Below are 25688 nucleotides of genomic sequence, written 5' to 3'. Positions count from 1 at the left end.
CTCGTAGTGTCAACTGTTATTAGTAAGATTTTGTGATTTATTTTAAATTTCTGTACAATATTTGTACACATCTCCTTGGTAAGACACTTGCTGTTTGAGGACTGGCATATACAAAACATGTCTGTACCGTAATTTCTTAAAAACTTGGCAGAGTGGTTTTCGATCCAGACATCGTAACTGAGCTTAAAAACCCAACCGGACATGCTTTGTACTCGAGTATTTAACCATTTCTAAATCTTTAAACATTACCATATTCAATTTCATTCACGATGGTACATGCCCGGACCAAAACCCTTTGTGAAAATTCACAATTTCCGTATTATCATTGGCTTACCCCCAAAGTGTAGAAGTTTCGAACAACATTCCACAAAGGTTTACAACATTTTGGAAACTTGCCAGCTATCCACAAAGAGTAGGCTATACGAATTCACATTGTTCGGTGCCGGGTTTTTTGAATGGACGTAAACTCTCGTGCGGTTCACAACGAACCACGTTTAATAGTCGAGCACATGACACAGTGGTGCACCGCGGGTTGTTTGATATTTGTATAAGTTTAACAATGTCTACAGCTCTTGTGGTAATTGAAGTTAGCGTGCAAAATTGGAGCTAAGCGTGTCTGCAACACATCCAAACAGACATCGCGTTCCACGCCAACAACAGACACCATACATAGCCAAAAGACGTCTAACTCGGACACTGGCCGGAGTCACCGTGATATGGTCACTGGAGTATATTGCGTCACGCAAGGCGAGCTATAAGTGAGTAAATTTGCCTTTTTGCTTTTTGCATAAACCTGTATACTTTGCCTCAATATCTGAGGCCAGCCCAGGAACACCAATTACTAATATTGAACTTGTATTGAAGAGAAATGAACGTCTGACAAAAATGTGCACCGGGGGCAAAAAAGACAGTCAGGTTGTCTCACCAGACCAGTCAGTTGGTTCACAGCCGTTCACAGCTCTGCGGACCCCGGTTCGATACCCGGACCAGAGCCTTGCAAGCGAGTTGGATTTTCAGTCCGTATGCCTACCCTCTTTTAGGTTTTCTTTCTCCTAATAAAATTAAATGTTTTCTTCATTCTTTACAAGTCGTAGCCTTGGTTGTGAATCTTGTCACATTTTCGGACTAAAATTAGGAACAAGTTCACAAATTGTTGTGATGTGATGATTTCATTGGGGTGCTTTTCCGACTAATTCAGATTCAGAACAACTTGTCTGCATTATTTTATTCGAATTGAAAACAAATTCAATGGTATGATTCCATGGCAGCACATGGGCTTGTATTTCTTAAATTGTAAAGTGGTTAAACTAGAAGCTCTTTAATATCGTACTCGACACTCGACAATTCCTGTAAATATATCCCACGGCAAAGAAAAAATCCACCGTAAATAATGAGCAGCGCCCCCATGTGTCGACATTCGGAAAACATTAAATCGTTGTGCAGCAGTAACATTTTTATATAATTTTTAACCTACACACGTAAGTGATTGCAGTAACTTTCACAATTATTTACGTAGTATTTTTAACAACAATCTTTAATAAATTAAATAGTTATTTTAGACCAAATCTCCAATCTGCAGTTGTTGACAACTAAGAATAAAAAACATAAATTTCCAATGAACATAAATAGATTATAAGTTCACAGAACTTGTGCACTGGGTCACGCCAGCCGAGGCAAGTGATGTTAACAACGGGCCAGTAAAATTACTACTGGAAAAGTCCTATAATACCTACCTTTTATCCTTAATTTAAGGAGTCTGATAGTTTGTTTACATTATTTCTGTTGAGTATTGAAATATTCAAGACAAATAAGATAAAACTTCTCTTCGTGTGTGTCAAAATAATAGTTTAGTGAAACTGTGTTGACACTGACAGTTGCTTCATAACAATTTCTATGGATTTTGTACTTTTGAGCAACAGGTTGTGTCTTTCTTTGTTGAGAAAGTTGAGGCTCTGGAGTTCCTCAAAGTAGTGGCCTCAAAATATACCTCAGTCACCGAAGTGTGGGTTCGAATCACGGTCGTGACACTTGTGTCTTTGAGCAAGATACTTTACTATAATTGCTGCTCTTTACCCAAGGGTAAATAGGTACTTGCGAGGGTAGAGGTTGATATTGTGTATGAAAAAGCCACAAGCGCCTTATAGGCAGCTCGGGCTGTAAACCCCCCAGGGAGCTGAGAAACTTTACAGAGAATGATATCATGGCCCTATGACCAAGGCACTAATACAAAGTGCATTGATACAGTGATTGTGAAATGCGCTATATAAGAACTTGATATTATTAGTCAAGTGGTTGGATTTGTGAAGCACTTTAAAAGAATAGGACTTTTTACCCAACTTCAAGCCCTGCTTCAATAGGCATATGCAATTTCCTCCTTTAAGCTGATTTTCTCTTCTTCTTTTTTCACTTTCTGTGTACAAAAGTATAGGAATATTATCTTTTCCTCTTTTTTCTTGCCCGGTTTTCTCTTTTCCTCTTCTTTCATGGACACTTACTCACATACCTGTATAGATTTAAAGTGTTTTTTTTCCCTCAGAATTACCATAAAGAAAATGTACCATGAAACTGCCGATTCCCCCCACCCCTCTCCAGACAAGCGGACATAAAGTTAACACATCGTGATTATTTTTGGTAATGTTTTTCAAAGTCAGACAGCAAGTGAATCTGGAAATATATCAATCCATTTCCCATGCTAATTCAAGTTTCCTTAAAATGTCACCCTTAAGTGAAGCATATAAATCAATGGTGCAAAAACATGACAGGATAAATTACTATATTTTCTTTGATCCATGCACACCTTAAAGACAGTGGACACTATTGGTAATTGTCAAAGACTAGCCTTCACAGTTGGTGTATCCCAACATATGCGTAAAATAACAAACCTGTGAAAATTTGAGCTCAATCGGTCGTCGAAGTTGCGAGATAATAATGAAAGAAAAAACACCCTTCGTCACACGAATTTGTGTGCTTTCTGATGCTTGATTTCGAGACCTGGTCTCGAAATCAAATTCGTTGAAAATTACCGATTTCTCGAAAACTACGTCACTTTAGAGGGAGCTGTTTCTCACAATGTTTTATACTATCAACCTCTCCCCATTACTAGTAATCAAGAGAGGTTTTATGATGATAATTATTGTGAGCAATTACCAATAGTGTCCACTGCCTTTAACAAAAACATTTAAGACCACAATTATTTCTTCTTCTTATGCCTTACAAATCTTTAATAGTTTCTCAATAACAACATTAACAAATAACAATTTAAAGTGTCCAGTCTTTACATATAACAAACAAATTCTCTTGAAGTTTATCAATACCTAATACCATGTCTGTATCATTTTACGAAAACAACTTTACTTCACAAGAATACAATAAACAAGTTTCCAGCGTTTCTGTGTATCATTGATGACTTAGCTCAGGACCAGACATTTACAAGTAATGACTCTGCTTCTTTCCAGCCTGAGCCACACATGACATCTCTGCTTCCAGCATGGGATTATCAAACTATCACTTCCTTATCACTTCCTTTATGAACTTTTCTCACAAAATTCATAAAGACAATATATTATCCATTCTAAATGGTAGGGCTTTTTTCCAGATTGTACACAAAATAATCTTTCTGATTTCGATTTTATTGAACATTGGTGCTGAAATAATAATAAAACTCAAGCTTTTTTTCACAAACGACATAAAGACAATATTTATCCATTCTAAATGGTTACCTTTTCCAGATTGTACATCAAATAATCTTTGTGTTTGCGATTTCAAAAAGTTCTCATCAGAGCCTTAACTTCATGCTTACTGTAATTTTGGAATCACTACTTGTATCTAAGTGGAAAGGTAAACCCTAAATGAGTATGTTTCACAGGGGTACCTGTGCGTTGTTTTTTAACTACAAAATCAATGCTTACATCTAGGTGTAGAAAACTATGTGCAAGTGTTCTTCACCAACACTGTATACCAGAGACTGTTGGTTCACCACATAGAATGTGAAGATACTATTTAACTATTGCCCACTTGAACCTTTACAATACCAATCCATCAAAATCCAACAACATTTTTTATGTGATTTTTTTGGGAACTGACGATTGAACCCTATACCACCCACCCCAAGCCAACCTATCCAAATCCAACAGCATGTTTACTTAATTCTGTTGGACCGACAACTGTCACTGAACCCCAACCACCCAAGCCATCAAAATCCAACAGTATGTTTGTTTGATTCTGTTCAAAATCCAAGGGCAAGCTTGTTTGATTTTGTTGGACTGAGGACCGAACCCTAACCACCCAACTCATCAAGATCCAACAGCAAGTTTTGTTTGATTTTGTTGGACCAAACCTTAACCACACAATCCCAGCCCATCAACATCCTGTTCAAAATCCAAAGGCAAGCTTGTTTGATTTTGTTGGACTGAGGACCGAACCCTAACCACCCAACTCATCAAGATCCAACAGCATGTTTCGTTGGATTTTGTTGTACCAAGAACTTAACCTTAACCACCCCAAAACCCATCAAAACCCAAAAGCATTTTTTATAGTAAACTGAATGTTTTACATTGAATTCAGTATACCACTCTAATCCAAGCTTTGGTGTTGAGTAACCATATTGTGTTGGGTTTTGTTAGAGTGAGGAAGGATCCATTCCAAGTGAATGTTTCAAAGGGGTTATAGTTTTAATAGACTAAGACTAAGATCATGCAATGACTGTATTTGGCTACCGTTGATCCAATGCCTTATCTCTGGCTAGGACGGAATCCTCAAACTTAATCATGAAGGTGGTACCCTTGTGCCAATGAGCCGTGACCTTGGCCGGCTGCAAAAAAAGAAGAAAAAAAATCATTTTAAAATCATCAACCAATCTCAACCTTAAACTCTGTTTTTCGCAGAACAAGTGGTCTTTATCATTGACGATTTTGTCTCCTCCCCCCCCCTTTAAACAGCGGAGTGTGTACAAACTTCTTCTGATAGCGCCCTCTTGAATCTGCCTCCTCCATCCCATGTTAATTTCCCATATGGGGGACAGAGTCTCTAGGGACGGGCACTGCTAAACGGTTGGGTAGCTGTTTGTACAGCATGCATTACTAGTATTATACTATGGTAACATGACCAACATGGCCACAGTAAGACAGCCAAAATGAGAATGCAGAATTCTCTTGGTAAATTGGCCAATTCCTTGATTCAGGGAGTGAACGTGTTTGTGGTGAGCTGCTTCAGACAACACCTGTCTATTGGTTTGCCCAATCAACAGGAAAGCTCTACCAAATCACTTGGTGACTTCCATGTTTCAATTACAGCTAAAATTATCCGTCCCCCGCACTAAACTGTCCAGGGTAATCGACCTTAAAAATCCCAACCCCTCTCTGAAGACTTTCGATGTTAAAAGAAAATTGCACACCTAAGAAAAAAACAGTTTCGGCCTTGAAAATCACTCTGAAGGGGCATATCACTTTCCCTCTTTTTTTTAATCTTTTTTTTTATGCAAGTCGCCTGACACACAACGCCCCGTCAAGGTGCGGACTACTATTATTTTGTCCAGAGGCCGTTGCCACCTGCCCTGAAACAGGGTTACCCCTTTCACAGTCCATACGAATATAGGCTTAGGTATCATAAAAGGGGCACCTCTATAAGGAGAATATAAATTTGTACAGGGCATTGGCTGTGGGTTATTTCAAAGCCTGCCTGTTACTACTTTTTTCAACACTCCTTAGATTTGAATGAAAATTCTAAATTTGAAGTTTGAAGAGAAACGATTACTTACAAAGTTGCAACCTGATAGTATTGATTCTACAATGCCTGCTGTGAATGCTGCACAATTCAAACTACCTGTATAGGAAGAATGAAGAGAGAAAAAAGGGGATTAAGTTGAGAAAATTAACAAACCTTATTTCATGTGGCTCGAGCATCAAACTAGAGTCCTGGGAGAGACATCAGAATATTTGAATCCTGGTCATGACACTTCTGTTCTCTGGCAAGATACTACGTTGTAATTGTGTTGTGTTCATGAAAACTGTAATAGTGCCCTCATGCAACGGCTGGGATACAGGTGCCATGTTGATAAGTGTTGAAAGAATGTAAACAAATACAAAAGGCTGATGAATAAAGAAGTGTTGTGTTGTGTTGAGTTCAAGCACTGTGCTTTCTCCAGACTACTTATTAGTTAATACAACACATTGCTTCTCACCACCCAGGTGTAAAATGGATAGAACTTGTTGGCATGAATGAATAATTAGTCAGATGTGTGCCATAATGGCTTCTGGTGTTGCATACTCCATAGTATACAGTTGAGATGGTTTCAGGACTGCTAATTGGCCCAAATGAACAGTGGAAGTAATGTGTGAGGCACCTTGACACAATGTTTCAGAATGCCTATTATTATTGTAGCATTATTTGTAGACTCTGCAATAAAAACAAATTGATTTTATTAATAGTTTTATACCAATGATGTACTTTCCCTTTTAGGCCCTAACTCCCTTAAATGATTTACAGGTATCCCTCCTCACTCTAACATAACCCAACACCTGATAGTAACTCAACACCCAAACAGTTGCACTCTGAGTTATGATGGTACGGCCAAACCAAAAATCTACTTTCATATTGTAAAATAAAAGAATAAAAGGTGATTGCTGAAGGTATCTGTCACTGTAAGTTCATTGACTGTGGCTGATTGTGCCCTCAATAAAACATTAAAAAACTCGAAACAATTGTCCAATTTGATTGATTGTCCTAATTTCAGTGGCAAGTCAATTTGTGTGGGATGGAGTACAGGTAGCCAGACTACCTTAATTCCAAGTATTCAACCACAAATAAACGCCCCAAAATTCTTTGCGTCTGAAAATCGTGTGACTAAGCACATGGTTTAACCTATGCCCCAAGAATGATTGTTCCTTGACATAATGTTATTACATGTAGCAGATATGACCCTCAAAAAGTCAAAAGTCTAGGACAACCACATGTTGGAATGTGTGTACTTTTTTAAACTTAAGACATTTTTAGTGTCATTCTTTAAATCCCAAGGGTTTGGGTAGTATTGGAAAGCTTGTTAGCTGCTGGATAAAACATGACCAATTATTTTATGACCAATGTAGAAGAATGAAAATCTGTGTAAGTGTTAGGCAGAGAGTAAACATATCCAATGTGTATCCTGGACGCTAACATCACAGTAATAACCCACCACCACAATTGTTGGAATCTGATTTTGGTGCTGCACTACTTGCCCGACCTCTTGATCAGTTACAGCATTTTTTTCCTTTCCTGCGAAGTCTGCTACATTAAGCATAAAATTTTCATACTACTGTAAGCGCTGATTTTTCAGTTTACAGAGCCATTAAATTTGGCCGTTGTCAAATAGATAAATTCTAGGCTTGAAATGTTTCCCAGTCTAGCCCCAGTCCTCACCCACATGTTCCAGTTCATTAACAACACGGATGTATTTATCATTCACCAGTGCCTTTCAGCGCACAGTCGTTCCATAATATTTGTTCAAGCGTAATCAGATGTGGATGTCCCGAGAAATTAAGATTTCCTGGTCTACTGACCTTCTTGGGGTACCAGTGCCAAGAGGTTCTCACCACCTTCTGCACTGCAGCACATTGTAAGCCATTGATTGTAAAGTGCTACCTAAACTGATCTCATAATCTTCATAAACCTGTCTTTAAATTTATGAAAATAAGTACATTTGAGACGCCTGTAAATATAGCGCTCCCCGAAAAACTATTTATTTATTATATTACTGTTATTTTACTATTGTTGTGGTGCGGTAACAATTTTAATGTTCCCTCTGATTGCAGTGCCCTTTAACAATAGTAGAAATGAAGGGTTTGACAAACATGAAGAAGAATTTGCAAATTTGGATCGATAGTTCTTTACATGTAATAATAGCAATAATAGTGGCTTCTCATGCAGCACGCATTCCGTCACTCAGTTACGCTCAAAGCGCTTTAAATTTAACATTCAGTATTTACCTGCAAGCTATGTGGGACTACCTTTGAATTATGAGACCTACTCCTTTTACATAGCACCACAGGGTGGTGCGGTGCAACATGCTGCCAATCAAACCAGGAACAATTGAATATGTAAAGAGCATACAAGATTTTATCTTTAAACGGTGAAATATTCACACAACAAATCAACATGCACATACGCTATGTTGCATACACAGTGAAACTTAATATTTGTAATCTAGACTAATATTTTCAGAAACTTAAATCTCGCTAATGCACTATGGTATTGGTGCACAAAGACCTGTGTGTACATGTTGTGATTATGCCAAGCCATTTCCACCCCTCCTCCACAATGAGTCCACACCTACGCATCAATAAATCTTTTAAACCCATCAAATATCAAAATTTCAGTGACGTACTGTAAGACATTGTGTATACGTTCGTCCGAGTCATACCCCGTCCCCTCAGCCTTTTCACTAAAACTACCTTTGCGAGGCTAAAAAGCCCCCGACCCAAACAATATGCATGGCTGTCTGACTTCAGTCACTATCCACCAATCCACCAATCCACAACACAAAAGCAAACCACAAAGAACCCCAGGAGTAAAGGGAAATAAAGGGAACTTTTTTTCTTCTCTCTGCTCTGAGTAGGCCCCTCATCCCAGCAGGGACACCCAGGCAAACTTTTTGTTATTAAAGGAAAAAACTGGATGGACAAATGGGTCTTTTATTGTCCCCCCGATGGTAAACCTGGGGCTTTGTTACATGATGGAACAGATTGTTCCTGTTGACAATACCAGAGTGTCAGTGAGCACGGCCTTTTTTTCTTTCGGCGAAACCCTTTTAGTGGCGACCAGAAGCTATACTGAGATGAGACTTGTCAGACTGTTTTGAGTTTTGACGTAGATATTTTTACATGGTGTAGGCCTACTGAATTTTAGAAACTAGATATGCTGCATTAGGTTGGTGTAGTGGTGTGCCTTCCACCTCTTGGGCCTGGTTCGAATCTCATCCAGGGTACTATGTGGATTGGGTATTCAGTCCCTACTTGACTGCTTCGGTTTTCCCTGGAATCATTCTCCTATGGGTTTTCTTCCAACATCTAAAACTTAAATTTCTGCATCATCTTCTCTTCTTGCTTGGCTCTAACTAGAGCCTTGAGAGTATATCCAGATGTGGCTGTTCTGTTGGGTTGGGTTTGGATTTTAAAGGATCTCTGTTTTGGGTAAGAGGGACAGAGAGTTGTGACCATTGATGAAAGATTTCTGAAAAACTGAGGAGAACAAACAAAAGATGGCAAGTAAATACTCAGTCAACAGCTAGCATAGTGCGTGTATTATTACCTACTCCCCCTCCCAATCATTTAACTTTACCAATTACCAATAATTGAGTTATTCCTTTAAAATGTTCACTGATTGGATTCTTTAAAACCTCATCCTGGATTAATTAACTCAAACATCCGAGAGATTTTGTAACTGAAAAGAAACGAAGATAAGGTCAAGTGGGTAAAGGCTGTCATCTTCCTGAAAAGCGGCTAATCCTCCCTGAATGCCGATTCAAATATTGTCCCTTCATCTGGTACAGTCACCTCACCAAGGTTGCTGGGATTTTTCTCCCCACTTGTCTGGAGACAACGGGGTCAGAATGTGCCACAACACTACCTACCATGATCTGGTTGCCGACAAAGGCCAACACAAAGCATCGCAGCTCCTTGCCTGTGGCGTATTTTTGTTGTCATTTCACGACTCACGCCCTTATGGCAAGCATGGGGAGTGCAAAGAAGGGGGACCAGTTAAGTAACCAGTATTGTTGTCTCAAATTGTGATAATTCAGCATTCATGTTAGATGTATTCTGGCCTGTCACCGGTGAAAGTAGAGAAAAATAGAGAAAAGGGAAACAGACAATGAGCATTGCTCGTCCGTTTGCAAAGAAACTTCCCATCCTGAGAAAACAAATTTTTTAAGATGACGAATGGTGTGAGCTACTCAACTATCATTGTTGGTGAGATGCGGTCGATTCAAGTTAAATACCTAATGGTTGATGGTGATAAATTTGAAAGTATTTTACAGAAAATAACAAGCAATAGGCCCAGAGTTGTTAAGCAGAAACCACTTCTCAGAAAATATCTTTGGCCAGCAAAATAATACTAGCGGAGCACCAGTCACAACAATGTAAACTTAATGGCATTTTGGCTGGTTACTTGTTTCTGGAAAACAAGAGATTTACAAAAAACAGAAAGCTCTTTAAGACCATTCTGCTTATTATATTTACTAACTTTGTTTTATTTTTGTTGCATTCCTTCTTTAACTTTATGTACAAAAATTTTGTACAAAGTTCAAAGATCAGAGATTTTTTAAACCACTCTCCATGGTGTTGAACGTTACTGACAACTGCTAATATTTAATAAAAGGGAGCTTAACATTTATATAGTCACGGTTTCAGTTTTGTGCAATTTTTTTTCTTGGAAGCAAGTCCTTAGTCATGAATGTTGTAGCAACAATTCATCAACTGTTTGGGATAGAAACAGTGGGGAAACAACTTTGGGGTTATTGAACACAAAAGTTGTTTTCTTCTTCATACAATCAATCATTCACAGCCAAACTCTTCACCAGAAAAGTGTGGGTGTGTGTATCCTGTGAACACCCTGTTTTTCATTACGGAATCCCGTTCTAGCTGTCATTGACATACATGTAAGTCTTGGAAGTGAACTATTTGGACGCTGTATAGAGCATATTAAATAACGTTACCATTCAAATACATGTACCTGCCCACAACATGGTGTCAGTGAGTGTATGTGTGTCCGTGGTGTTTTTGTGGCCTGTCCTCCGAGGACATTTTTCAATAGGGACAATAGTTCCTCATTTTTTTTTTTTTTTCCATGGGTCCTCGCTAGTCGTTTGTGTAAAAAACCAAAAGGGATTGCTTCAATACAGGAACAACAGAAAGAACAATAGGTGTCCTCTAACGTAATGGTCAAACACAACTGGGTATGAGTGCGTGTGCCATAGAAATCAAACCGGGAACGCTGCGTGCTCATGCTTCATTGATGTACGCGTTTAAACTCGTATACAGCCTACCCTACAATGTGGCCACTTTCATAGCAACGAAGGGGTTATTCAATTTGGTCTATTCAAAAACATATTACAGACCTATCTCTGGATCCTGGCTAATTCTAAGTGAAAGTACCGTGCTCTTGGCATTTCAACTGCAGAATTCCTTTTTAAATAATACAATCATTTTTTGACTAAGAAGTAAATAGTTTTGACACTGTCTGTAGTCCAGAAAATGTTTTTAAAACATATCTCTAGATCCTGACTAATCCCTAAGTGCATGAAGCGACAACCTCATTCCCGGGGTGATTGATCTCGCCACGCCATTTTTTCCCAGCATGCCTTGCTCGATCATAACCCCTGGAAGTGTGACTTTAAAATATCAAAATATATTGGATATTACAATTAGTCCTATGGTTGATATGTTCTAAGCATCCATATCTAATACCGCATAAAACAAGTTTAGAAGGCTGATGTACTAGTGAAAGGACAAGCTAACTGGACCTGTTGGCAAGTCATTGACAAAATTAAGGGCCAACCCTAATAAGAAAACACAGCGTACTTGGTGTTTCAAAATTCCCCGAAATTCCAATGAAATGTATTTTGACTATATTGCTCTTGAACTTTCCTACATGTATACAGGTGTGCATTTATGATTACAAAAACAGCATCATATCGCATAGTGACGCCAGACAATGGAACCACAGGGACTGGGAAATATCACCCCACAATTACTGATCTTTACAAATCTTCAAAGCTGAGTGAATGTTACTCATTCTATGTAACCGGTTTACATCAAAGCAGAACGCACGCACATTTCACACAGTATTTGAGGGGGTTGTAACCTCTTGCTGCTGATCTCGGCAAAAAACGTTCGGTGCTCAGCAAACATACACAAAACATGGAAGTACGGTTAAAAATAAACATGGAAGAAAAGTATGTGCTGCGCTTTCTGTGGCGTGTCCTGGCCGAGTGGTCTAGTGCATCAGACTTAAGCTCTGAACTGAATCATTGCAGTGTAGGTTCGATTCCCAGTCATGACACTTATATCCTTTAGCTAGGCGCTTGCCCATAATTGCTTCTCTAAACCCAGGTGTATAAATGGGAAACTGAGAGGGCTGAGGCAGTACTTGTTTCAACTTCAAAGCAGGTTGTGTTTGTATGCTCCCCAGGGAGTTGGGAAAGTTTTTAAGAATTGTTGAAGTATGCCTGATGAGAAAGGATAATAATGTTGTCAAGCATCTTGATCTAGCTACTAAGATCATAGAGTAAGGACAGATATGTGCAACAAACCTGTAACATTTGTCAATGTCTTGCTTCCAATTCATGCATATCATAACTACTGATTCCATTTGACCAAAAAGGGGCCAGACTGCTCTCCCCTTCCAGCCTCAGTTTGGTTGTAATGATTTCTATGTGTGGGGAAACAAACAAGATGGCCGCATCATGATACAGATGGGTCGACCAAGAGAAAACCAGGGATGCTGATTTAAAAGAGAAAACAACTTTTGGGTGGTCCTGTCATGGATGATTGAGAACCAGCCATCAATGGAGAGGAAGCAGTGGTCAGCTTTTGGAGTGAACACAAACAAGAATACACTACAGAGGTTGAGATGTGATTACAAAGATCAGCAGCGAATAAAAAGATTGCCGGATAGATAATAACGTCGGGGAGAAAGTGGTGACAAAGATCCGGAAATTATCCGTCCCCCTGAGTGGACCCTCCACCTGTCATGGTGACTTTTTGAAGTGGTTTGAATTGCGGTTTCGCCGGATGAGAGGAGCTCTTTTGAAAATGAGACGGGGGGGGGGGGGGGGGGGATACAGTCCTCTAAGACAGGGATGGTTCTTTGCTGGACTCCAACAACTCGCGTTCAGAAACATGATTGGTTAGAGACTGCTATTCTTCTGACAAGTGACAACCCACTACTCAATTTTTGTTAAACTAATGGAGTCAACTTCTTGTAACTTTCTTCATCTGGATGATTAGGCATCACCTCTCGTAGACAATATCCATAGACCCCTCGTGCTCCTCAGTGCTGAAGGGAAGAGAGGATGGAACAATTGCTTGAAACATCCGTTGCTTCCTTCCACTTCTAAACCAAGCCTCTGTTGACTAATTGACTGGCAAGGAATCGGGCAAAACGAATGTTGTCGACCAATCACCGGATGACGTCTTGATCCTCCCCTGGGATTGTACCACACAAGATAGTTATTTTGATCCCTTTCAGCGATTTCCTCACAGAAGACGAGACGAGACAAAAGGTGCTGGCATCTTTACAGGAGACCACCATACCAGCAGATTGTTCCTCCAGAGTTATTAGAAAACTACAAAAACAGCCTCCTGTTATTAATGAAACACCACTCTATGTGTTTCCATCTCCTAAACACACAAACACAAAAACTTTCAACAAAAGCTGGCATAAATGAGTATAATTCCCTTCAGGTACTACCTGCACTCCCCACCCTCATCTACAATGAATGTAATATCTTGACCACCTGTTTACACTTTACTAATGAAACTTTTTTCCCATGAGAGGCATGGGGTCGGATAGTCTGTGCTTCCAGGTGATCAAAGGATTCTGAAAATACACAATTGCCCCAGGTGCAAAGCACAGATTTATAATGTGAGACTGGTATTGGAGGCTAGACCCACCCCAAAACTCTCTGACTCTCATTCACTTTTGTATTGAGATCCTTCACAGCGCTGCCAACTTTTGCATCTTGTAATCAGGAAGATTATACAACAAAAAGAACCCTATTTAAGCAAAGAATTGGCGCCTACGGAAGTGGGGAGGTCGGTGCTTATATCAAGCGTATTTCACAGGTTAGCAGGGCTTGTGCGGATGAGCACTTGGCAAATATGAATATTTAGCATTAAACCTGTACAAATTTTAGCTCAATTGGTTGCCAAAGTTGCGAGATAATCATGAAAGAAAAACCACCCTTGTCACAGGAAGTTGTGTGCTTTCAGATGCTTGATTTTGGGACCTCAAACTGTTTTTAGTGGAGCCGTTTCTCACAATGTTTTATACTATCAACAGCTCTCCATTGCTTGTTACCAAATAAGTTTTTATGCTAACAATTCTTTTGAATAATTACCAATAGTGTCCAGTGCCTTTAACCTGCACAGGTTGACCCATACAGTACAGTCGTTTATCTTATCAGTGAATGTTGCACATTATACTTTTTTCTGGATAACAGTGAGAGACCTGACCAAGTCCTTGATGATTTCACATCCTTTATCCAAGGCCTTGGTCCATTATTCCCATTTTCAAACTGCCCAGCCGGTTCTTTTCACACAGTGAACAGACTGTAACATCCCTTGCATAATGTCTCAGCTCGGAATAAAAACTTTCAAAGAGTGAGTAAACGCACACCGGCTTCCCTCTATTCAAATCTGCCACAGCGTTAACCAATTAAAACTGCCCCCCTCCCCTCTATTTTTTATTTACTATTGGATACAATTAAAAACCATTGACGTCATTTGGTTAAGTAATTAGTAGCAATTATTGTCACCCCAGAAGAAGCGACTGGGGCTGGGACAAAACCTCCACAGGTGGTCGCTTCAGTCAATGGGTGCAATCACATACCATAGTGACAAGAAGGTTGGGGGTAACTGTCAATGACGCAAGGGATGGTGTCTCGTCAACAGTTTTGCATGACTTATTACTCGGACATTGACAAGTCACATTTCTGATGACTCTGACGCGAGTCATGATGGTCAATGACTCAACAATCTGGACTCAGACTTGACTTGGGACTTGCACTAGTTAAATTTTAAATGGGAAGGCAGATGATGTTGACAATTTACATCATTTTAACGTGAGGTGAGAGACTATGTAACATTTTCGCCACCCCCTTGAGACCTCTTTCTATTCCCTTTCTCCTTAATTATTCAAACGTAAGTTTCTTCAAAAGTCGTAAAATATTGTGAAGCGTATAATGCCCTTTGCAACCGATCAAAGAGCTAAATAACTTATTAAAAAATGGTATGTTTACATTTGTTTTATATAGGGTTTTTAATTTTTGGAACAATTGATGACAAATTAGTATGCCCAATATTTTTCTTTATTTATTATTATAATTTCAGTGTATAACCGTAGGTTTTGTGGGTAAGGTTTCAAAATAATGTTGAACTTAAGTGACTCAGACTCAACCTTTTAGACTCAAGACATTGACTCCGACTTGACAGTAGGGAGGTTTGAGTACAATGGGATTTAGAGAAGGATTTGGGACTGTTTGGGACTTCAAAAAAGTTATTTTTTTGAGAGAACAGAAAGTACGTTTTGCTACAAGGAACTTGAATCTTCCCGGATTTAAACCAAACTCAGACATTTCCTTTCATTTGTACATACCATCAGACAATTAACAACAACGTCAAATATATTTCTGGTATGTAACTTCTAAACCTTTCGTAGAAACTGGATTGCCTCAGGTAAAAGAAAATGTGTGTGATAGGTCCTTCACACTAGTCAGGCAAATTTCTGTCGGCCACCTTTGTCGATTTATTGCGTTCTTTGCAAGATTAAATAGCTTCACGCATGACAAAATAGTTGGAAGTCGAATACAAAAAATGACAAATTTGAAAGAAATGACTGTGGTCTTTTGAATTTGTTGGTATAAACCACTCAGTTGGTGTTTTGGATCCTTTTTCTATAAATTTGAGTGCAAAGGGTCCATATTCTTGATAAGACGGCAAATAGTTCCCCATTATATTCTTCATGGGAAAGGTGTAAGGAATGTTTCATAAGTGAATGTAATACAGCCAAAAATGATGTCTCCAACAAGAGCCTAGAATGTCACACCTTCATGTCCGGGGCACTTGTTCTAAGTAATAAGAAAGTGTTATTGCAATCAAGTCATGACTTTTGGTAACATACAAGACCCTAGTCAGGCAACAAGAATGTGTCATTTATTTGCTTTCTTTTCCCCATTCAACAAGACGGAGGTGTCCATCCCTTGGTCTAGTATTTACAAACTCATTGTTTGACTTTTGAAAAGATCGGCTCCTTGAAGAAAGAATATGTACACCGCGATAAACAGGACTTTATCTCTACCTCTTTAAGGTTCGGCTTCTCATCAAAGAAAACCAACACAGCTCGGTGTTTGTCTTCCTGCACCGATAGCATCCTTGATCAAAGCCGGAGAAAGTACAATCACAAAGCGTCCCGCAAGTTCACACAAAGGGATTTTGTCTTCCTGATTCTAATTGCAAACTGTGGAAGCATTGTCCACCAACTCAGACATCGTATGGCTTCTCCGACAAACAATCGCTGCACTGTTCCCAACGTTCAGGTGAACCTCATCTCCTTAATACAAGCAACGACAAGATAGATCTTTCCCTTTCCGAAGAGCCTCACCCCTTTTTCTTCTCACACGGTTGCTTCATAATACACCCAACAAAAGCACTCTTGTTCGTTTTTATTTTACGCTTACAAAAACAAACATAACAACAATATATGGGTCTTTTGAAGTCTGCGATTTTGCAATTTATACCCAGGTCCAAGAGGATCGGCAAACAGGAACGGGAAGGTCCCAGAACAACAGAGATTGGGGGAAAAGGATAACATTGTCGCAATCGCTAGGGTGTTAAGTAGCTCTTCAGTCACACACGTGCACAATACAGAAGACCACTAAGTGATATCTTTAACACAATAGAAGGCAGATACAATGAATATCTTACTTGACGGCCCTCTGATGGTTGTTTACGTAATCCTTTTCAATCTGTGAGTCAAGATCTACTTTGCAAAGAGGGGGGAGATTTTGTATATTTGTGTTGCTCCTCCACACATCATCTCGACAAACAAAGGGCGGACAATATCCAGAGATTTGGAGACCACATCTGAGATTGAATCATCGGATAAGCACGTTTCCAGTTCTCAAACAGAGACTTGGAGACCACATCTGAGATTGAATCATCGGATAAGCACGTTTCCAGTTCTCAAACAGAGACTTGGGTCAAAATTACTCAGTGTAGGCTTATTTTTTAATGCTAGAGATTTTATTAAAGACACGACGCTATTGGTAATTGTCAAAGACCAGTCTTCTCACTTGGTGTATCTCAACATATGCATAAAATAACAAACCTGTGAAAATTTGAGCTCAAATGGTTGTCGAAGTTGCGAGATAATAATGAAAGAAAAAACAACCTCGTCACACGAAGTTGCATGCTTTCAGATGCTTGATTTCGAGACCTCAAAATATAATTCTGAGGTCTCAAAATCAAATTCGTGGAAAATTACTTCTTTCTCAAAAACTATGTTACTTCAGAGGGAGCTGTTTCTCACAATGTTTTATACTATCAACAGCTCCCCATTACTCGTTATTACCAAGTAATATTTTATGCAAATATTTATTTTGAGTAATTACCAATAGTGTCCACTGCCTTTAAAGACACACTCCTGGCAAAGTTTAGGTCATCTTAAAAAAAATGAAATGCTTGAAGCACGATTTCCCACAAATCGGCTTACTTATGTAACCTGACACAGGAGTGACTACATTTTGTACAAAAAAGGAAAAGTTCATGAAAAATAAGAGTAGATATTCCCTTGAATATACAACATGATGTTGGAGGTTTACAGATTCTCTATTCTGGAGGTTTAGCAATAAGGCGCCCCCCCCCCCCCCCACAATTAGAATTCTGCCCTCAATGCGTCCAGAGATGTGGTTGGTATCCGCTGTCACCTCTCTATCGTGGTAGATTTTACGGTCTTGATGAAAATATTGTGACAGTTTTTTTCCTGAAACTTTACTAGGTGACTAATATGCATATTTCTTGATAATTTTTACCAACTAACCAGCATTAGGTTGACAATTATAACCTAACAATGACTCTACCTGTAACATCAACATTTTAAAAGACATGATTTGTAAGCCTTTCCATAAGCCATGAATGGTTGGTTTGGCTCTCCTTAACCAAACCAACCACAAGCAAGAAGACAAAGAAAGCCCACAACCAACTTGGAATCGGTCTCATGGTGTCTAAGGCCAAACGGAGCTGTTGTGACTGTCACCTCTACTTGTTTATGTTGCCCTAAACAGGGGTGGCCCCAATCTGGGGTTTCATATCAATACCTCCTAACAAACTGTCTCATTTGAGATCAGAACTGTTGTGCTTGTAATCACCATTAATGTACCCCTTTTTTTTAAACCACAAAATCAAAGTTTATCTCAGAGTACATGCTGACTTTGTTCTGTAAGTAAAGATCCCCTATCTTAAGTCTCTGATAATATCCTCTTAAGTTTTTTTGCTCGTTACAGAAGACTCGCCCAGCTCTATGCAAGACAAAAGCTAACACCTTTCATCAGGACAAGATAGTGGGTGGTCCTTTGGTGGGCATCTCTAGGCCACTACCCCCTCCCAAGGTAAAGAGATGAATTCAACGTTGAGACAGGTAAGTGTGTGGCTATTCAGGGTACCGGCCAATTAAGTTGGTAATCCAATGAGCATTCACTGGCCGGGTTGCTTAATTGGTCCTGCGTTTTAGACAAATAATGGCGGGGTATTGTGGGGGGATAGAATCCAGTAAGATGAAGAGAATAAGGTGTATCCTTGCCATTGGGGAGGGAACAAAAGCTTGTGGGAATTTCCAGCAGAACGACTGGCCAACAGAGCACTGGGTGACAAGTTAAAGTCAAACCAAGTCTTCAAGAATGAAGGCTGCTTGATCCAAATAATTTATAAAAAGGAACATTTTTATGATGAAAGATATAAAGGATTTCTGTCATGTCTGTATCATTTAATAGAAATTATTGGCCACTGTATGATGGGTTGACTCTATACAATAACTGTAACTCGTATACTCAGTGCTTCCCAGGCTTACTACTTGAGTGGGATTCGAACCAATAACACCCACAAGTTCTAAATCAGATGTCTTGACCACTCGACCACCAAGCTTGCCCAGTGACAAGAAGCTAGTTCGAATCCTGTATGTTAGCATTGAGTACCCAAATCATTCGATAGGTACATGTTTAACAATGGCATCGGGGAATGAAGAATATTATTTATCTGCTTGAGAATTGGCAGGGGTTGTGGGTTCAAATCCCCAAAAATGAGAATGTGAGTATTTTTACACAAGACTTGTGAGAAATACAGTGCTTATCACATATCAGTGTTCAGGTAAAAAACCAAATAGTCTATTAGGCCAAATAAAAAACAATACCAGTTGATCCGCCTGATTTTTCCAAAGAGGAGGATGAGGGCCCTTTTTTTTTTTCCCCCAAGATGGCTGCTAAGTATTTCAAATCAAACAGGCCACAAATTCTTCAGTTTGAACCCAACGCAAACCTATTTAATATCTATACTATTTGTTGCTAGAAGAACCTGAGTTAACAGGGTCGAATTGCTACACCAACAAGATTCACTGGTATCTGTTAGGCATTCACTAATTTTGTTTTATGAAACAGACGGTTACGCATATTCGAGAGCATCCTGTTAGATTCATTCATTATTATTTTTATTTTGTTTTAAATCGAAAATATTTAAAAAAAGGATGCAGGCCCCAAACAGGATGCGGGCGGGGCAATCAACTGATATTTATTTTTTGGGCCTTAGTCTGTCACTATTAATTATAAGCAACTTACACATTATCTAAAAAGGACAGATTTGTAGCCAAAAGTCATGTTGAGACGGTACCCTTGTTCACCCCAACTACTATAGCACTACATGCACCCAAAGAAGTTTTTTTTTAGTCGGCTGATGATAATAGAAAACTTCATGCATGGTTGACTGCACAAGATCTGTATATTGAACGCACTTCGTTTTCAATTCAATAGACTTTAACACTACATCCACAACAGGGTTATAATTCAGTGAAGACATTGTGTTATTAAAAAAGCCCACAGAATCCTTTCATTTCAGTGTAAACCTTGGCAGTAACTTTCATACAATAATGACAGCAGACCCAATACAATAATCAGACCAAAAAGCAGTTAAATTTGTGTTCAGTCAGTTCCGGGGAGATATTGTACTTAGGACATACGGATAATTTGTTTTTGAGAAACGGAAACACTGACCAAAGTGATCAAAATTATCTGACTGTCCAACAGGTCCGTAAGAAGATACAGTGCTTAGGAGATGGGATTACTATGACTTGACACCATTGTTTACTTGGATCATCTCTTGTCAACAGGATTGTGGAATGGTATGTGTACAGTGCTTTAAGTGGAGATTAACTGTTTCAGTGAGACAAGGGCTCAATTTCATGGTTCTGCTTACCGTAAGCGTATTTTCAAGGGTTAGCAGGAAATTTCAGCTTGTGCACATGCGTACTTCACGTTACTAGAAGTTTTTTGCTTCAAGGTTCATTCCAAGGTTCAAGGTTCATTCAAGCCAGTGCAGAAATTTGGCAGTTGCCGTGCAAGCGGAGAACGGTGTTCCTAAGTGCGGAATTCAGTGATAAGCAGAGCCAAGAAACTAGGCCTTGTATCAGTAAATATTTATGTTCTCACTTTGTTATTAACTACAATAACCACACTGTAATGATGAAGAATTACAAATTAAAAGAACTGTTTGTTTGTTTGTTTAACCATGGCCCAATTTCATAGAGCTGCTTAAGCACAAAATTTTGCTTAAGCAAAAAAATCCTTGCTTTGAAAATCAGATTACCAGCCAAGACTCAACTCAATTGTTATGCTAAGTAAACAACAGCTAAATACCAGTCACAAGCAATGTATAATAATTGCATGAAATTTTGGCCAGTAACATGTGTAAAACAAGCGAGCTATTTTTGTGCTTAAGCAAAGTTTTTGCTTAAGCAGCTCTATGCAATTGGCCCCATGTATCTAAGTACCAACACAAACAACACACTACTACTACTACTACTACTACTATAAATAATAATAAGAACTATTAATGTATCAATGCGCTTTACATTAGTTCCCTGGTCATTGAGCCAATAAGTTACAACAGTCCTGTAATCTTGCTCAGTTCCCTGGAGAATATACAGCCCTGGTGCTCAAAAGGCTTTTACTGTTTTACTTCACACTATGAACAACCTCATCACTTGGTCTTAAAAATTCCTGAAATAATTTCAACTCCTAAGGAAGAATTCCTCCCTGTGTAGGAGTTGTACCTCGTTGAAAGGACCCCAAAAATGTGCAAGCATAAAGGCCCTATTTCCAAAATCTTTTTTTTTTTCCTCCTACAGAAATTTGCGTTGTGGTTTGAAAAATTCTGCTCATATAAAAAAAATAATTTTGCTAAATTAGAGCATATATGTCTCAACCATTCGCCCTGAATTATTGCGATTGGTTTAAAAAAAAAACTTTAAACCTCTCTCCCTTTGATAAAAAATCTACAAATAATCCACTAACCTTTATCTTTGGGGACAGAAATAAAATAATTGACGAGCGATTCCTTCTCTATAATGTAATCTGATTATTCATGATCAGGAAAAAAAGCTTCTTTAAACCTTGTATAATACAAGTATAGAATATGTATTCTTTGTTTACAAAGAGTGAACTTGTACATTCAGGGCCTTTTTGGCAGGCAAGATACTCTACTGTTTCTGTTAATACAGGGAAATTTTACATTTTTGTCATCGTTGTTTCGTCATACGATTTGATACGGGGAAATTTGACATTTTTTGTCATATGTTTCGAGATGTGCCCCCCTTTCTTCATGTCAATATGTGCTGTCACATGGTCTATAACGACTTTATAGTTAACTGTACAGAAAATGTCTAACATCATTGGGCGTTTCACTTCTGCTTTGCTTTTTAAAGTAGCTGGTCGGGCTAGTAAGACTTTTTTTTGCCAGCAGGAACTTTAGTAGCCCAGATTTGCGACACCTTAAATTAAAAATGTATTTATGACAGGGTGTAATTTTGGTAATTACTCATGACCATGAAACCTTCCATTGTAACAAGCAACGCAGAGCTGTTGATAGTAACACATTTTGTGAGAAATACCCCTTCTTTTGCACTTTGATGACCAATTGAGCCAACTTTTTCACAGGTTTGTTGTTGTATGCAAATGTTGGGATACACCAATTGCAGATGTGTTGTATGCGAGACAAACTTAAGCAAAATATGAAATCTTATTGAAAAATTAATTGTCACAGACACAAGTTTAGTTCATCAAAGGATACAAGTTCTCTCATCATCATTAGCATGTTCCAGTTTATCAGCCTCCTTGCCAAACAGAACCTAAAAACAAAAAATAAATAAAATTTGTTATTTTGTCTGTGTCAAGGCGGCGAGCGACTAAGCCTAGTCTTCAGGCTTTATTACATGCCATCTTTCAAATTGATGCTCTTCAACACCTAGACCGCTAGACACCTTTGACTTGGTATTTTGAACTTTGCCTTTTGACTGGTCCCAAGAAGTTTTGAACTAGCATTAGTCCAGTAAATCACTGTTAAGAGATACATTTCTTCAGATGTTGAAAGGGTTTTGGTATAACTATTGACAACTCTCATCAGATAAAAAACAGACAAATTTTTGTCTAACTATGAAACTTGACAGTAACAAGCCTGAATTACACGGAGCCCATGACCTCCATTGCCCTGGTCTTGGCCTTGGTGCCCCTTCAAAAGTTTCCAATAGACTTTTTCATTGAAGTTACCCTTTGAAAAATGAAAATGGTGGTTGTCTTCAAACAGGTAAATTTCTAGGCCTGAACACAAATCAGTTAAGTGTTGATTTTTACAAGAACAATATTTTGGAATAACAGTTGTTTCTTTTTAAAAAAAATGGTCACTGTTTTGAGTTGTCTTAGATTTTAAGATTGTTTGATATTTTTATTTTGAATTCAACAACACTTACACCAGTTTTGCACTCAATCTCAAAGCATCACAGTTATTAATACCTAACCTTGATTATCTCATATAATACAAAACAGGCCTGATACTTTACATAGGCAACAAAAGGCAATTGCCTCCATGACCCCTAGTCAGTGCCTTGGTGCCCTTGAAATGCTCAAATAGAAATGTACAATTTCCTCATAGGGTGCCCTTTACCAATGGGAAAATGTCTTGGTGCCCTTGCCCTTTCAAAAACGAAGCATACAGGCCTGACATTATTTCACAAGAGTTGAAAGGTATGAAAATTCTGGGCCTGCAGTACGCAAAGAATTCTGTGATAAGCAGAGCCACAAGATTACGCACAGGCTGTACACACCTTCCAGACATTGGACTTAATGAACAGGAGAATGTTGAGTAGTTTAGTTTCTCTCTTCAGACCTTTCTCTCGGATGAAAAGTAGATCCAGAATCCGAACTCCAACATGCTGACCCATTTCAGATAATCTAAAAAGGTTAAAAAAACAATAAAAACTTTATGAATCAGGATGGGAAACACTCAAAATGGGAGATAAACATTCACTTAAACTTTGGATTATTTCAGTTTTCTATTTGAGTGATCTGGCAATCCAGACATCTGCTCTTGAAGAGTCTGAATCCCATCCGAGTAGCCTATAGATTTTTCTGCACAGGACTCCAAAAGCACTCAGTATACAGTGCTTACCTCATTGGTGTGTAGGGTGAACAAACAAAACTAACAAACAGATTTGTAATGCTTTGCAATCGATGGTTGTCCAAGCATGGTTGGTTTGTTCATAACCACAGCATTGTACTACAGAGTTTGATAGGAAACTTTGGAGCAGATGGATTTGTACAAATACCAGTGCTCCAAATTTACACTGGACCGCAGGCCATAGGCCACTAATTCTAGCACCAAGCCTGTAAGCGCATGACACAACAAGTCTGGCGTCCTTGTGTTTTTATTCAAATATTGAACCCTTCAGTCTGATAAAAACTTGTATTTTCCCTGTACTCCTTCTAAAAAATAATTGTATACATTGTACAACCGCTGTTTTAATTTGTTTTAAAGGAGTACAGCGCCCCAGTTCCTGAGTCTAATCCCATCAAATATGTCATCCACAATGACCAACAAAGTCTACCGGCACTGCAAATACTTACTTGCTTTGGAGTTCAGGAACCGAGCCCACTCTGTTCTGGCAGTAACTCACCATCTCAGAAAACAGCAAGGCAAATGTACTGATATTCACCTGAAGAAAATGTAGATAAAGTTTGTATTTTCTTCACATTGTCTATTAATATTCCTTCAAAAACTTGGTTGTGTTTCTTTTCAGTCAGTTGAAAAACAGCCATATGTCTCTTCCAGTTCAACATTCAACTTGGTCTTGATTAAACCAAAATTTTTAAACTGGAATTCTGATCATGTTCATACATTATTTGTGGAGGTAGCGTTTTTGCGACTTCATGGAGAAAAAAATCCAAGGGAAAAAAAGAGCAAATGTGCTGAGAATTTGCATGCCTGTGTTTTGTTTTTGCATATAAAGCATTTGTGCGGGGCTCTCTGCATTTTACACACTGCAACTGTGGGAGTGCAAATTTGTTTTTAATGTACAATAATAATAAACCACTCTTGTATGTATAGCGCATATTATGAGTGCCATATCACAATCACATTAGACTAGAGGTATCTATGCGCTTTGACACCGAGATAAAAACAAATGTAAACAAACAGAGACAAAAAACAAAATTAGTAAAAAAAAAACAGCTTTATATCTCAATAACTTATGATGTTGCCAGCTCCAATGAATACTTACCCCAAGCTGTAAGGGAGGCATACTTACCACAATTGTTAACTTAGTCACATAATATCAACACAAAATGAAGAGATCGGGCTTCACGTGAAAACTGTATTTCTATTTGCCAATGGCAATGCTAATTTTGTGTACAAAAACAGTACAGACGAACGATCCCATCAAAACAGTCGCCCAATCTTACTGATCGAACACATTTCCCATGACTAAAAACATTAACTAACCTAATTCCTAAGAACCCCTAGTATCCAAGCCACTAAGGCATCCTTTTCCAGACATTCTTACCTCCGATTTGCCCTTGCTGAGCGGGCGATCTACCACACTTCCCTTCTGTTGTGTCTTTCGTTCCGCCATGTTTACTCGCCCATAATAAGTAGTCTGGTGTCAGTTGGCTGTGCAGCTCCACTGTTCTTTTGCATAACAAGGGTACCGTACCAATGAGGGTTTTGTAGTTATCGACGGCTGTTTTATGAACAAACTTTGTGCATTTAAACAGGGCGGTATCCTTCGTATAGTGAAGAAGGGCTTCTGGAGTGTAAATTTATATCAGGGCACGTGACATAAAGACATTAAGATAAGCTAACTAGATGAAGCACATCAGTACTTGACGTAGTCTTATTTGTATAGATATGTTTTTACATCTATGTTAAATGAAAATATTTCATCTTGATCAATGCTAATATAGGCTAATAGGCATACCGATCTGTTGTTTTTATCCGTAATATTGTTTTTATACCACAAGCGGATAAACATTAGCCTTGGCCTAAGATTAAAACGTAGCAATTTCAGCTTATAATTGCGGCAATTGCAGTTAACTTTAAAAGGTAACACTGTTGTTGCACTTTGTTGTAAGCACAAACTTATTGAGGATATCTGAACTTTAAAAAAACACACACAAAAAACGCACACACACTAAAAAGAGGGTAGCCTTCAATCCGGCTTTCTGGCTCGTTCTTTTACCCCCATCCATCGGCCTTCTCTAGGGAGTTCGCGTTTCTATTCTTGTCACAAACCCTGTAGCCCATTCTAATAGACTCTCTCTTAATCAATTGTGTGCAGCTATATTCAGACCTCCACGAGAGACAGTTTCCCCCCCTTGAGAAATAAAACCCTTCCTATTCCAGCCTATT

At 38.7% G+C, this 25688-nt stretch overlaps 2 protein-coding genes across 2 annotated transcripts in view; one reads left to right on the top strand and one right to left on the bottom strand.

Annotated features, from left to right (window-relative positions):
* Window positions 1-540: 540 nt before the first annotated feature.
* Window positions 541-25688, top strand: part of LOC117297673 (A disintegrin and metalloproteinase with thrombospondin motifs 6-like) — a 47158-nt gene continuing 22010 nt past the window's right edge. Inside the window, exons 1-3 of the mRNA XM_033780821.1 lie at window positions 541-758; window positions 18251-18384; window positions 20039-20133. The gene's annotated coding sequence lies outside the window, so the exon portion shown is untranslated. The remainder of the gene's footprint in view (window positions 759-18250; window positions 18385-20038; window positions 20134-25688) is intronic.
* LOC117297553 (trafficking protein particle complex subunit 5-like) lies at window positions 3194-24940 on the bottom strand. Its single transcript, XM_033780649.1, has 7 exons — window positions 24844-24940; window positions 23909-23997; window positions 23110-23236; window positions 22080-22137; window positions 21305-21364; window positions 5756-5820; window positions 3194-4810 (listed from the first exon to the last, which is right to left on the bottom strand). The coding sequence occupies exons 1-7, from the start codon at window positions 24910-24912 to the stop codon at window positions 4712-4714; spliced, it is 567 nt and encodes a 188-aa protein (XP_033636540.1). The 5' UTR covers window positions 24913-24940; the 3' UTR covers window positions 3194-4711.

This window comes from Asterias rubens, chromosome 12 (genome assembly GCF_902459465.1).
Source record: "Asterias rubens chromosome 12, eAstRub1.3, whole genome shotgun sequence".
Lineage (NCBI taxonomy): Eukaryota > Metazoa > Echinodermata > Asteroidea > Forcipulatida > Asteriidae > Asterias > Asterias rubens.
The sequence above is the reverse complement of the archived record's forward strand: the minus strand, read 5'-3'. Positions and strand labels throughout refer to the sequence as shown.